The 15,479-nt window shown below is 39.0% G+C and overlaps 1 protein-coding gene across 1 annotated transcript in view; it reads right to left on the bottom strand.

Annotated features, from left to right (window-relative positions):
* Window positions 1-3,227: 3,227 nt before the first annotated feature.
* The window catches only part of LOC148999870 (uncharacterized), a 40,900-nt gene continuing 28,648 nt past the window's right edge, over window positions 3,228-15,479 (bottom strand). The window contains exons 5-7 of the mRNA XM_089141097.1: window positions 5,858-5,929; window positions 5,572-5,745; window positions 3,228-3,750 (exon numbers count right to left, since the gene is read on the bottom strand). Coding sequence (XP_088997223.1) covers window positions 3,533-3,750; window positions 5,572-5,745; window positions 5,858-5,929 — 464 coding nt within the window. The 3' untranslated portion in view covers window positions 3,228-3,532. The remainder of the gene's footprint in view (window positions 3,751-5,571; window positions 5,746-5,857; window positions 5,930-15,479) is intronic.

A 15,479-nucleotide genomic window follows, 5' to 3' on the forward strand; every position in this document is an offset into this window, starting at 1 on the left:
TTATGTGGAACCTAAGACACAGGATTCATAGGCTTGGAAGAGTATGTTGCAAGGGATCAAACAACTCAAAAAGCATAATATTGGGCAAAGCATATCATTTGGCAAGTTGAGGAAGGGTCAAACATTGGAAGGATAAGTGGATCCCACAACCATAGACTACAAGGTGGGTCTTATAAAACCAACAAACTGTCATTTCCAATCTGTTGATCAGCTTGTTGACCAAGATAATCGGCGTTGGAATATTAGCAATCTCAATGCTTGGTTCCTAATTACATCGTCAAGGAGATTCTCAAGATTCAACTTAGAATTCTTCCGTCTGAAAACAAGCAGGTTCAGTTGGGTGCTAGGAATGGTGTAGTCACGACGAAGGCTGCTTATATAAAAAATTGAGAAGAGAAGGAGATTCCCTCGGTTAGCAATGATGGTCGGGTCCCCTCGTGGAGGTTAGTCCCAGAAGAGAAGTGGAAATTCATTTGGAAGCTTCAGACACCACCAAAGTTGGAAGTTCTTTCTTTGAAGAACTTTAGCAGACGGCCTACCCACGGGTGAAAACATAAAGAAAAGGAATTTTAATATCGATCTTTCTTGCTTGGTCTGTGGAAGCTCTCTTGAATCAGCTGATCATCTTCTCCTAAACTGCCCTTTTAATAAAGCAGTTTGGTTTTCTAACCCACTAGGCTATAAAAGGGGCGAAATGGACCTACTTTCACATCCTGGCTTAACATCATTAGGAACAAGAATTTTTCTTCTAAAAGAGAGAGAATCCAGTTCCTTGCAACTTGCACTTTCATTTATTGGAAGATCTGGAAAGCTCGAAATGATAGAGCCTTCAATAGAAGGTCATGGAACCCATATGAAGTGGGTCAAAAGGCATGGAAGTTGGCGCAAGAGTACTTCCAAGCATGGCTAGGCCCACCCCCAACTATCACAATTGATGGTGGACTCATAAGAAACCCCCTCTGAGTAGAGCCCACAAGATCAACATTGACGCCACTTTTGACAAAGAATCAAGCTTCAGAGGTTTGGGATGCATGATCAAGGACCACCGGGGGAAGGCCCATTGTAGCAGTTTCTGAGTCCAACTAAACTACCTCTGCACTTATGGCAAAAGCAAAGGTGCTCAAGATGGTTGTTCTTTACACACTTGGGGAAGGAATTAACATTGTAAAGAACTCATTAGTTTAGTGAATGGTTCTAACCCCCCCCCCTTCCTTAATGTTGCCCCTATCATCCAGGATATCTTAGATGTGGGACATAGGCATGAAAAGTGTTCTTTTAAACATGTTTCTAGGCAGATCAACGAGGCCGTTGATCACCTAACCCAGAGGGCCGAGTCGGTGACGGTCCCAACTCTTTGGCCCATTTCCTCTCCTTGAGTGCAGTCTCTTTGTAGCTCTATTCCCTCGGCTTTACGATCTCAATAAATTTACTTTTACCAAAACAAAAAAGAACTAATTTGAAAAGTACTTGAATTTGAGTAATCTAAGTGATGCCATTCATTAAGTTTGAACTTGGTAATTGACAGATTCTCCACCTCTTCTATCAAAAGACTAGGTTGAATAAGGTTTGAACTTGAATCATTCCATATTAGTGGCTTTTGTTTCATTGTTTATTGCTAAGAGAAACCTCAGTGTATACAATCACAACCTATTTGACAAACTATTTCTGCTCTTAAGGTTTCAATGGTCTACATAGATCATACGATTTGCTCTCAAAGTCTCATATACATAGGATTAAGCTGTGTATTGTTTTATTCTATGTATGCTGTTTTACACCCAAATTGACCCTCTTCTTTCCTACGACAGTCCAACTGCATTTGATCCCACAAAATACTACTAATCAAGAGATATGTCCAACTACACCTAGATTCACCCATATAAACAGGTTTTTCTAATAAAAATTTAAAATCAAAAGAGAAGTAAAATGGGTAAAAATACAAAGTAGAAAGTTTATTTCATCCAAGGTGAAAAAGAGATTATTTCCATCCACCCTTATTGGTGGTTAATAGGATTGTGGAATAGAGAAAATATTCCCAATGGTGAGACCTTCGTCACCCATGGTGAATGAAATTTTTCTCCAAAATATAAAAGCAAGAAAAGACTGAGATTTTTTTCTTCTTTTCTTTGAGCTGAGGATTTTTAATATATTGGAAATGGGGAGAACCAATATTCTCATGCAAGGACACATAAAGTTAAAAGAGATTATGATATCACAATTAAGGGAATTTGATCATTTGAACCCACATTGAGCCGAGTCTAGATCACCTCTCCGTCAGGGGACTAGCATATACTTTTTTATCACAAATTTGGGTGGGTCTATGTGGGACCCACTGAAAGTCTCTCCACTATTTTTTTTTATTATTATCAGATGTGCATCTCGTCCGAATTTGTGATGAAGAAGCATCATGGAAACAATACGTGCTCCCCAAACAGAGAGATGATCTAGACTCTATTCTACAAGGGCCGGAGAAGACTGTTTACAAACTTTTGTCTATTAATGCACCAGAAAAATTATTCCCAAAACAGCATTGAATTGTTTTCATATTAATTTTCAAGACAATCAAATGCTCACAAGGGAATTACTATCTAGCAACTTTCAATCTCCTATTCTCCTTGGGGCCAGGTATCACAAGATCCGAGCCCAAAACATGATCCAATAAGCTCATAATAGCTTTGAGACAAGATTGCTTTAATCAGTTTAGGCTAGATTTCACTCTCTTATATTCGACGGGCTACCTAAAAAGCTTAATAACAAATGCTTTTAGGTTCTCTTGTAGCAGTGAGGACTAGGTAATCAACCATCTTCACTAGACAATCTGTATGATCAAGAAGAAATGGTCGACATGGACCACCCCATTCTTCTCAAAGAAAAGGTTCAAAGTTAATTGATGGACCTATCTTCAAGCAATTCTCTCCCACTTGGTAATCCTTGAGGGCTATGTGATGATCAAGGAGGTACTAAAACCTACTAATGAATCTGTTCAAATCCATTCAAAGCAACCAACACATCATGGGTAGTTATGAGTCACTGAAATATTAATGTCCCAAAGAAAAAGAAACAACTATGAAACATTATTGCTGGCATAGGCTACCAGATCTAACAGCCTGAAAACAATGCACATAGGAAAAACATGGGGCACATCAAATAGCATAAATATGTCATGAGAATGGTATAGGATGATCCATTTGTTTCAAGATATGGTTTTGTATTGCAAATATTTGTTCCTACAAAATGAATGATAGTTACAAAACCCCCTTCCCTCTCTCCAAAAAATAAAAAATTTGGTAGAGAAGCCTTGTATGATTCTTCTATGTAAGCAAATCTATCTACGACTAATAAGAGACTTGAAGATTTACCACATGTATAAAGAAAACCTGACAACTATTCCCAATCAACCTCTATATGTACAGTTGTAGGTGGTATAGAAGCATTTCATCTCCTTTACTCTTCTACTACTGAATCTAGAAAAGCTAGCAACCAAAATATGAAACAAAATGAAATGCAGCTGCAAGAAAGAACAAAAAGAAGAGCTTTAACCATCGCCTCCAATCGCACAAGGAATGCATGGAGGGTCTTCAGCCAGCTCCTTTGGAGTGATACGCTGCAGACACTCATCATGAAAGGTGTGGTGACACGGTAAAACTGCAACTTCTGGACGAACAGAGGGCACTGATAGTGGGCCTGTTGGTGAAAAAATTAGATCCCTCTTGCACAGTGCACATTTCTCTGAAGAATCAGGGTCCACAGGATCTGTAAAAGACATTTTCTCCAGGTCACTTCTATAAACATTTACTCACACATAGTGCAATCTTTATCCTGGTGCAATGATTCTCCTAATGCACTGATAGCATCACTCAGAAAGATGAATTTTCACACTGGTGAAAAGCTTACCAATAGTTTTGAGTGTAACAGTCAAGGACGGAGCTGGAAAAGGTAATTACACCATCAGTGTTGCAGAAGAAAATTTTAACCTCAGCGGTCAGCCATCTTCTATAAAGGGGGTCCTTATTCAATTAGGGAGTATTAATTTAGGCTCAGTGATAAACAAAAACTACAGTGCTCAGCAGATTAACTGCTTTGCGTGAAGGATTTTGATTCCTAGCCAACACCAAACAGTCCTGAATATCCAAATCGACTAGCCTTCTTATAAGGTAGCTGCGGCATTGGGAAGCCAATTGGTGAGGGAACCTACAACCACCAATCACTTCTGACACCATGGGAATGGTATTAATGACACTCTCATCAAACAATAGCAAGACTAATGATGAGATTCAGTTTCCCAAGCTTGTATTGGTTCATGTTTTCATGTCCTAATTGAGGTTGATCCTACAACCCCATTGTTCCAGCAGTGTACCCAGCAATTGAGGGACTCAAGCACTGACTTTTCCTGCTCCTGCAGCGATTCATTATATGCGATGAACTTGGGCAGCACTGACCCAGACTTTAATATATGCTTTCCTACTCTATCTGGACCATGGATTTACAAGAAAATAATTTTCAAGACCTTCTGTATTAGGGCCATGATATACTCCAGATAGCTTAATCCATATTTTAGTCCCAGCACAGATATTTACCTAGTCTACAGTCTCATAAAAGTAACATGGGACAACTGAGTTCATAATACCAACCATGCCATATTTTGGATTGGAGGCATCCCAGATCTCATGTTTTTTCTGCAGACAACCTAACCATATGACAGGAAAGTTGACCCAGATAAATCCAAGCTATTTAGTTTTAAGTCAATTAAGCATTATCGGCCAATAAAATTTGTCAAACAGAGTGAAACTTAGTCAGCGAACAACCAAGGGCTGCTTCAATCAATGCATAGATGGTCAAGAATGAACCCATGGGTCTCACATTAACAAGAGAGATTCTGGCAGTGTTGTCGAGGCACAATGCAAAAGGCACGAGAAAATCCAAACAGCAAGACACAAATAAGGCCCACGCACAAAGGCCCCAAGTTGTGTGAAACAAAATGGATATGGCTAACAAAATGCATTATAAATGCAACGGGTAACCTAGGTGAGCAACCCTAGAAAGGAGTCTCTTGGTGCGGAAGTATTTCCACCAAGTGGAGCATTTGATGTAGCCAATCCTACCATTGGATAGAAAAAGCACCATGTTACTGTTTCACCAATCAAGTTATGTGGTCTGTCTCCACTATATGCCATCCTTCTGTATATTAAGATGTCAACACTGAAGGGCCAATGCTAGTGTCATGATACATAGGTATTGTCCCCAATATCTCAGTCCAAAGCCACACCTGAATCATATGATCCACCTTGTGTTGAACATTTTCCCCCATCAACTAGCGAATCATTGACCAGACTAACCTGTTGATAGTACCATATGAAATAATGCTTTGGGACAGACAATGAGTCAATGGTGATATGAAACAATGACAGTACCGTATGAAATAATGCTTTGGGACAGAAACAATGAGTCAGTGGTGTATTGCAACTTGAACCGCTGTGATATAGATTTCTCTAGGGTACACAAACATGAATGATACAAATTATGAAAAGCTAAAAGATTCATCTAATAGAATGGGAAGAACCTCAATTAGAATACCTTTCCTTCTAATATGGTAGACAGGTGCAGTCTGATATGAAGATGAAGCAGATGGACCAATGGAAGATCCAGGTCTGCTCTTTGGAGGCAAAACCTGAGCAGCTGTAGGCTTCCAACCCCTCTTAGGAGGTGATCTCGGGGCACTTGTAGAAGTCTGAGCTAGCACATTCCTTTCTGCAGAATAGATAGATTAAACCAAAAAGCATCAGTGTGTTGTATCATAATGTCATAATAAAGCCATATTAAAATTGAAAGCTTGACATATTCAGCATGTCTGTCTAGTTACCATTGGTAACTGCTACTCCAACATCTTTGGAAGATGGGGCAAGTTGACTGCCTTTAGATGGGACTACTTTTCCTGCAGAAAGTAATCAGAAACTATTACAAGATCATACTAAAACCCACAAAGAGCTGAAGGCCTCTATTAAGCCCAGAAAGTGTTGCAAGAAATGCACAATAGAATCTTTGCAGTGTGAGGTAATAGCCAGAGCAACAAATAACTTATTAAGATATATGAGAAGTGTTGGAAATAAATCTCGAGATCCCATCGACTAGCACTAATCCCAAGATTCCCTTCTTGGGGTGCTTTTGGTCTCTTTGGTTTCTTTTATTCTCCTCACATCCCTATATCTGTAACTTACTTCTTATTGCAACGACTCCAACGAGACATTCTATTCCCTGGTATTGTTGCATATAATAGTTCTTCTTCTTCTACATTCCTCTTCTCAGTGGAGCAACATTATTTACATGGAATTTAGAGCCATACTAGGACTGGTGTATGTCAATGCAGATCTGCCTCTCCCACTAGAGGCTCACAATCGTCAGAGAAGGCTGATCCTTACCCATGGTTTGTGTGGGTTGATTTTGACTTTTGACTTTTGAGATGATTTAAATTTGCCATTTTTTGTTTAGACTTTAGAGCAGATTTGTTTGAAGGCTATTCGTGACATTAGGATAGTACTTGTTGATTTACAATCAGATTTTGCTGTGGTGGTCATAGATTTCCAGTGGGTAATTTTTGGACAACCTCTGTTATCAATTTTTTCCGATGCTACAGACTTGCAAGTTTTTTTGAATTGATTCATTGGAATAATTTTTCTTTGAAAAAACATAGGTGATGAAAATAATAGTGCTGTAATCTCTGAGGTTATCTCCTCTTCTTCTAACTGTATCACTGAGAAGAAACTCGAAGGTATAAATGATTCTTTACAATGGAGGAAGATTGTGAAACTCATTTTGACTGGTAGACATCAATAGGCTCACTTGACAGGACCTATCCCAGAGGATGATTCTAGTTGGGACAACACGGATGCAAGGATCCTCAGTCAGATGTTGAAATCGATGGATAATCATATCGTTGGCTTGGTTACTCACATCAACATTGTGTAGGACCTGTGGGACTATTGCAATTTTATATTGTGGAATAATAACTTCTCTAGAATTTTTGACTCGTTGCAGGAATTTTACAGGAATCAGACAAAGGGTTTGATTACCAAATATTTTGCAAATTTCAAACACATGAATGAAGATCTAAATGCTCTACTCCCTTTTTCTTATGATGTGAAATAAATGCAAAATCAGCAAGATCAATTAGCTATAATGGGTAATTTTGGGAGGACTTGGTTGGTGCATACTCAAATTTTAGGTGGTAAGACTCTTATATTCTCTCGCGAAAATTTTTGCTTGTGTTCTTCGTGTATCACGTGAGAATCCCCAAGATGCACCACCAGTGAAAACTAATTCCAACCTTTTATCTCAAGACTGGAGGCAGCACTGTTGGCCATGGTTATGGTGGTGGTCTTGGTCGTGGTCGTGGTCGTGGTTGTGGTACAGGAAAGGGATAGAATCAGCAACCTATTAGGCAGAATCCTACATCCACAGAAGGACAAGGTGCTGCACAGGTCTGTCCTTATTGTGGTACACGTAAATCCTAATCATATTCAAAAATTCTGTTACAAGCTTCATGGAAAACCTAGACAGCAGCAGTATACTAATTCTAAACTAGTAGTGACACCACCTCTGCAGCTCAATCTCACCTTTCTGAAAGGAAGATGATCAATATGTCTTGAGGAAGAACTTGCCTGGTAAAATCAGTTTCAGTTATCACAACCTGCTTCTTCCACTGCTAATCTAGTTCTGTCAATGATGAGGACATCAGTCTTAGGCAACAGTTTCAAGTCTACAACCGACATTGACATAGAGATCAGCCCACAGCAGCACCTATGTGGGCCAACAATGAGTTCAAAGGCTACCCGATTGCCAAAGTCCTATGTTCGACAAGGAGCATTTCCTGCAGGCAATTTTACAAAAGCCTTAGATTTAATTTGATTTTTTCTTTCTTGTTTGAGTCCATGTGGGTTGAGTGTGGTTTGTTATTGGTTCTTTCAGATTTAGTTTGATATTATTGAGTCCTTGTGGGTTGGTTATGGTTTGTTATTAGTTCAATTTTGAGTTATTTTAGCGTACTCAAATTTTAGTTGATCCATTTTTTTTTAATTTAATTTAATAGTACTTTGGGGTTTCCAATTTTGCCTCTTAAATATTAGATCCAGGTTGAGTGTTATTTAGGATTTTCTTGGGATATCAATTGTAGGGTTGGGATGGGTTAAAATTTTCTTTTCTTTTTTTAATTTAAAGCCTTGTATTGTTAAATCGGAAAGAATGGAATGAATTTTAAAAAAATATATAAAGTTCTTTGCGCAAGAACCTTTGTTTCTTCTCTCTCTGGCAGAAAAATCCTCTCTTCACCTACAGTAAATCCTTTTCTTGGCTCATGAATGGGCCTACCCTTTCCCTTTTCTGTCCGGCAAGTACTTCTTGCTTTTCTTTTCTTTCTTCCTTCTTCTTTTCTTCTTCCCTACTGTAGTACCTCTTTCTGCCGATACTTCTCTTTTTATTCCTTCTTCCTTTCCCCTTTCCTCCTTCCTTTTATTTCAGCTTCTGCTGTTCCCCACCCCAGCTGTGATTCTCTCTTTCGTTTTCTAAATAATTTCCTTTTATTCTTTTTGAAATTCCTGGCTGCATTAGTTGTCTTTATCTTAATCGTACTACCTAATAGCTTTTGGTTTCCCCTGTTCTCACTGCATATACGATATACCTACCCCTATTTCATTATTTTGATTGTCCTAACTACTGTTCTTGCAGCCCCATTAAGAACCAACAGTTGTTTTTTTTTAATTATTCCTTTGTTATCTTTCATCAGTTATACCCCATCCCAGTTTTCCTATTTCTACCGTAAGTCACTTGCGTTCAAGGTATAAAGTATCCCACAATACGAAACGATACTAGCCGATATGTATCCATATTGGAGACAACCAATATGATACATCTCGATGCGTCTCTCCATTGAATTGCACTAAAATACATTGACCAATACGAATACAATACTTGATATGCGATGATACATCTCTTAAAATCACTTGACCGATACGATACAATAATACCGATACTTTAAACCTTTCTTGGTCCTTTACATTAAATTTTTGGCTGCATTTTATATTAGGAATAGATCTTGACTAGGACAGCAACTATTTTAATTGGATTCTTGATAATCTTGCACTTGAATCAGGGTTACAATGCCATGATCACAATTCCCATGTTTCCCTATTCGATTCATGTTTAGTTTTATGCTTATTAGAGGGCCGAAGTGGTTCTTTGCTTTGATTGTCTAATTTGCATGTTTAATCAGATCAGAGCTGCTGCACTTCCTTCTTTATAAATAACCTACCATGAATAATAGCTAACCTAAAGACTAGCAACCAACCCTTGTAGGTACCATAGTTTCTAGGATTCCCCCTGCATCAGTCAAGCGAAGTAATTTCCTAGCTCTCCACCATTTCTCATCCTTGGATTATGGATTAGGGGCTTCCAATCATATGTTAGGTATGTCAAGGATATTTTCTTCTTTGTCTCCATCATCTTCAAGTGTGATCTTAGCGAATGGATCATCAGTCTAGGGTCAAGGGCACTACCACAGTTTATCCTAACCCCTCTTTGTCTCTGTCATCTGTTGTCTAACTTCCTAATTTTCCGTGTTTATCATATGTCTTATGAGTAAATTTACTAATACTTTTAGTTTTTTATAAGCTTTAATCAAATTCAAGTGTTTTTCAGGATCTTGCTACAAAGAGGACGATTGGACACATGAGTTAGGACTCAGGAGGGCTACATTTGCTTGAGGCTTTGGTTCTCCTTCCACTGCTTCTTCCAGTGTTGTTTCTCGTCATTACGTTCATTGTCGTCATGGTCATCCGTCTATGGGAAGTCTTAAAAAATTAGATTCATCTTTTCAGTCATTGTTGAATTTGGAATGTGAGTCATGCCAGTTTGGGAAACTCCATTATGTTAAGTTCTCCTCCTATAATAAATAATCACTCTTTCTTCCTTTTCTTTGATGCATTTCGATGTTTTGGTACCATGTCCAGTTACTTCTACTTTAGATCAAATACGTTATGACGTGGTGATAACCATTCACGGGTTATTTCGCTTAATTTAATGAAAAACAGATCAGAATTGTTTGCTTTATTTGGCACATTTATTTTTGAAATTCAAACTCATTTAGTGTGAATGTGCAAATTTTACGAAGCGATAATGCTAAAGAATATTTCCTGGCTTCCTTTTCTAAGTTTATGGCCCATTATGGTATGCTTTATGAATCTTCCAATTTTACCACCTCACAAAGAAAATGTGTTGCAAAAAGAAAGAATTGTCATTTACTTGAGGTCCATTCCATGATATTTGAAATATAGGTTCCCGAAACTATTTGGGATGATGCTCTAATGATTGCATGACAACAACAAGAAGCCTATTCCCAACTAAATGCAGTTGTTACATGGATCTTTGCCATCCAATCAGCTCTATTAAGGTCATATGAGATATAAGGCCAAACTAGGCATATCCTTTTGCACCACTTCTCTTTCAGGTTATCTTAGGTTTACCCATAGTTCAGAATTCCTTCAATCTGATTAGATTCCTTCTCTCCACAGCGCAATTTAAAAGCCTTCATCTAACGTGGTTGTGCCACCTCAATCAACTTTCTCTTACCTTACCAATTATCAGAGCTACTCCAAGTCCGGCTCTAATATGATCATTCCTCACCTTATCCTTCTTAGTTTTACCACCCATCCATCTCAGCATCCTCATTTCCACTACACTGGGTTTACCTATATGATGCTTCTTAACAGCGCAACACTCTGCACAAGACATCACATTCCATCCTCCAGTTTGAAGGGAACATCCCTTATTCTTTGTTGTTTCCTAACAAGTTGTTTTCCCTTCCTCCTTCAGTGTTTGGATGTGTTTGCTTCTTTCATGACCGTCAGCCTGGATTGTCCAAGTTAGATCCCACTGTAATTAAGTGCAGATTTTTTAGATACCCTCATACTTAGAAGGGGTAACATTGTTATTCCCCACCTTTGAAATAACATATACACTGTCGATGTGTCATTCCTTGAGTCCACACCATATCATACTGTTTCTTTCCTTCCTACAAAGTAGACTATCTCCCTGTGTTGTTGTTTAGTCTCCTGCACAAGTTTTCATAGAGCCCACTCAGTCCACACCAGCCTTCCTCGTGTAAATGTTGCCCCTCCTACCATCACCAACTCTCCCATGTCTTCCTCAAATGCAAATCCTATTATGGATATTCCACTAGTTCCTGTTGCTTCAGATCTTCACATCTCAATTGTCCACAAGAAATGCATTAGTAACTGTAATCAGCATTCAATTTCTAATTGTGTTTCTTACTCTTCTGTTTTCCAACCTCTTGTTCTTTTTTGTCTACTGTAGAGTCTTATCCCCTTCCTAAGTCTTTGGCAGAAGCATTATCTAGTCCTGGACAGAGGACATGAAAATTGTTGGCTTTGAAGTCAATGATACTTGGAATTTGGTGTTGTTGCCTCCAAGAAAAACTGCCATCACGTGTAGATGGTTGTTTCAGTGAAAGTGAACCCTGATGGTTCCCTTGCACATCAGATGGCAAGGTTGATTACAAAGGGGAATGCCCCAAATTCTGGTATTGATTAGCCAATGGCAAAATTATCTTCTATCAATCTTTTGACTTCTCTAGCTGCTGCTAATCACTGGCCTTTCTGTCAGCTACATTTCAAAAATGTAAACTGCATGAAGAAGGGTAACTGGACCAACTTTTCGGGTTTGTTGCTCAGGGGGAGTCTGGCAACTTGGTGTGTAGGATAAAGAAGTCACTATACAGCCTCAAACAGTCCCTATATGCACGGCAGCACAGTTGGTAGGTCAATTGAAGTGGTTCATACTTTAGCCTATCAATTTATAATAGTGACCATTCGGTCATTTACCAAAGGTCTGAGACAAGAAGGATTTTTCTGATAGTGTATGCTGCTGATGTCATCACAAGGGATGATACTGTTGATAGATGAATTGAAGAACTATCTACAACAGAGGTTTCAGACCAAGGATGTGGAAACAAGTTAAGGTTCTAGGGTTTTAGGTTTTTTTTTTTTTTTTTGGGATGAATATATTCTATCATTAAAGAGCCCCAAAGGGAGGAAAGGAATGTACAAAGGAAGAAAAAAGGGGGGGCAGGAAGAACCAGCCTCCAAGGAGGAGGCTGAAGCATAGAACTCAAACCCTAGGTAACAACACTGAGACTATTCCTTGGGGTATCTATTATGGGGGGGAATCAACTGAAGCCAAGCAGAGACATCAAAGTAGATGGCTTTCCAAAGGTTTTCCAAATTAACTCCAAAGATCTAGATTTGGATGTCCATCTCCTAAGGTTACACTCCCACCACAAGTGGTGGACAATGGCACCGAAAGACCAGCTTACCAACACGGTCACAAATAGAATTGCCTGCAATGGATCTTAGGATCCATGACCAATCTCGGCCAAAGCCAAATGAATGCTTAGGGCAAGGCAAAATGGAGGAGAGGGCTTTCTCTGGAAGGGAACAAGCAAAAGGACAAGCAAGGAATAAGTGGTCAAGGTCCTCTGAACCATTTGCAATTAAGGTTAGCATGGATATGGTGGCTAATGAGGAAAGCATGGGTGGGGAGGCCATAGTTGAGGGCTTTCCAATGGGTGAGTAAGTGACAATAGATGTGGCCTTTAAACCAAACCAAGGGGCCCAAGGGACAGAAGGCGAGGGTTACCAATGAGCTTCAAGGCTGAAAAGGTGGTAAAGGATTTGGAGGGGGAGCGGTCCAAAAGGTAAGGTTGAGGGGAAAGTTAGATTTGGGGGGAGGCAAGCCCAAACCCTTGTGAGACTTGGGAAGATGTTCCACCAGAAATATTCTTGTTATTGCTTCGACTCCTATTCCCAAAAAAAGTGGATCCCGCTCTAATAGCTTCGAATAAATCAAATACATGCATTAAGACACGAAGGCTTCTTATTCCACAACGACGAAAGCACTTTTTCACTCTTTCATATACTAGGGGATTTCACTTGGAAAAGAAAATGTTCCATACTAATGGATTCGGGTCCATAACCATGGGTTCCAATGCACGAGATATTGCAATTTCTCGATTATTATATGATGATTTATTCACTTTATATAAATAGAAAGAGATAGACTAGAAACGACATCTCTTATGTCAATGACACCAAAGGGATATTAAATGAATGGATTAGGGATATGGATGGAATATAATAAAATACGGCCACTTTGAGGTTCCCTATGAAATCAGGCATGGAACAGAGCGACTACGAAGAAGTTTCGGGAGTTACGAAGGAAGCTTCGGGTTCATATTGGTCGTGGGTTGAGAACGGGAATTCAATCTCATGGAGGCACAGGGGACCAAGAGTTGTCAGTGACAAATGAGGAAACGGGGTGGACTTGGGGATCCAAGTGTCATACAAGGTACAAGGACCAAGGTGGGTACACAAAATGCCCATCGGATGCCACAAGTCTAACAAGAAAGAAATAGAGGAGCTAAAGGAGATCCGGAAGGCAATAGCAAAGAGAGCAAGCAATCTTAAGAGGAGAAGCTTCCTCCAAACCCAAGAGGGGTTGGGGGGAGAGTGACGGTCCAAATGGAGTCCGATTCAGAAGGCAGGAGTGAACCCAATGAACCCAAATGGAGTCATATCTAGAGGCAATCTTCCAAATGAGTTTCTAGGGTTGTAGGTTATTAGGGTAATTGATTGCATTACATAAGAATATAGGTCTATAGTTAGATAGTTTTGGAGAAATTTAAAGCAATCAGTGATATGAACCAGATTCTAGGGTTTAATTGTCCGAGTACGGCCCTAAAATCAAGCTCACTCTAGGATTGTCTTTGCTAACAATCAGCAGTCTTTTAGGACTGAAGTTAATTTCAGTGGAGGGGTTTTGGATAGATTTAATGTTTACAAGTGTTAAAGCTAGGGTTAACGTAGATTCAGCTAGGCTTAGGAGTCACGGGTTGTACATTTGAGCATTTGAAACCTTGGTGCAACTCTAAGTTCAGAATTAAATTTTATAACTTACGGTTTGAAATTTAGGGTCGTAGAGGGATTAGGGTTTCTAGGGTTTTGAGAATTCATACTCCTTTGTGATTGGATTGTGAAGGGTTGATTTCCTAGAGGGAAAGGTTAGGTTAATGTTTTGTGGTCAAATACGTTTTATGGATCTCAAAGATACGAAACACTTCCCATGGAAGATATGGATAAATTCCTTCAGGTGGAAGCTTGGGTCTATGGGTGTCAAAATAGGATGAAACTTGGAGGAAACATAAGTAATAATGTAGGGATACGATCCCCCAAGTTTGGTGGGGTTTGGATGGCTAAATTAAAAGATACTAAGGTTCTTGTTTCTAGGGTCATGAGAAATACAAAAATTCGAGAAAATAATTATATATTAAAATCAGACGGTCATAATGGGCTCAAATTGGCATCTAGGGTCACTAGGATTGGGAGATAAGGTTTCTAAAGTTTTGGACAGATCTAACGGTTAGATCAGTGTAGATGTAACTTTGAAATTTGGGTCTCTAGAAAAGTCCAAAAACCCAAGAAAATTCAAGAAAATAAAAAAGAAGGGTGTGATGGATGGGGAAAGAAGACGGAATGCTAGGCATACGGTTGTGGATGCAATACTTATTTGTAGGGGAAGGGAAGTAGAAGATCCTCAGCAAACTCAATCTCATAAACCCGTCACAGGATACCCCTCCAAGAGAACCCATGACTCAACTGCTCTTCCTTTAATTCCTAGCTTCATTAAATAATTCAAATCTGATCTCTTACAACCCAGAGTGGCTTATTTATAGCCTATATGAAGGAAAACATAAAAGGATTCAACTTCCAAAAGGAAAACAAAGTATGACTCTGACTAGTAAACCCCTTCTAAGTTGACGAAAGACTAGCTCAAACAAGGATTCTATCATATCTCACTCTAGAAGGATTCAATTTGGAACCGAAGAGTAGATATGCTATCCTAGTAAGAGCAGACTGAAACTAGGTGACTCCTTCACAACTTAGGAATCCAACACTAACAACGACTCTTTAATAACTTGCAAAATCATGACTCAAATAAATACCCCTGGTATGATTAGGGGCAGTATTTAGGGAAGCAAACCCTGCTGCCCCTGGAAATGATTTACATGGGGTATACAGATGGATGGGGCAAGTTCTCGAGATATGGATGAAAAGTTATTGGAATAGGGTGAAACTTGGAGAGAACTTAGCTAATGATAAATGGGGTCATCCCTATAGTTTGGGATGGTTTTAATGTTTAGATTGGTGTAGATCAAAGTTTGAAATTTAAGATTTTTAGGGAATACAAAAGTAGAAATATAAAAATAAAAATAAAAATAAAAAAGAACAAAAAGAAGAGGGAAATATGGTTTTGGGGTTAGAAGATTAGATAAAGAAGAACTGTGGGTGGGGATAATTCAACTTACTATTGTAGAAGATATTCTTGAAGACATAAGCTTGAATGAGAAAGATATTCTTGGG

The sequence above is a fragment of the Hakea prostrata genome, chromosome 11 (assembly GCF_041222555.1).
Source record: "Hakea prostrata isolate BN-2017 chromosome 11, UWA_Hpros_2, whole genome shotgun sequence".
NCBI lineage: Eukaryota > Viridiplantae > Streptophyta > Magnoliopsida > Proteales > Proteaceae > Hakea > Hakea prostrata.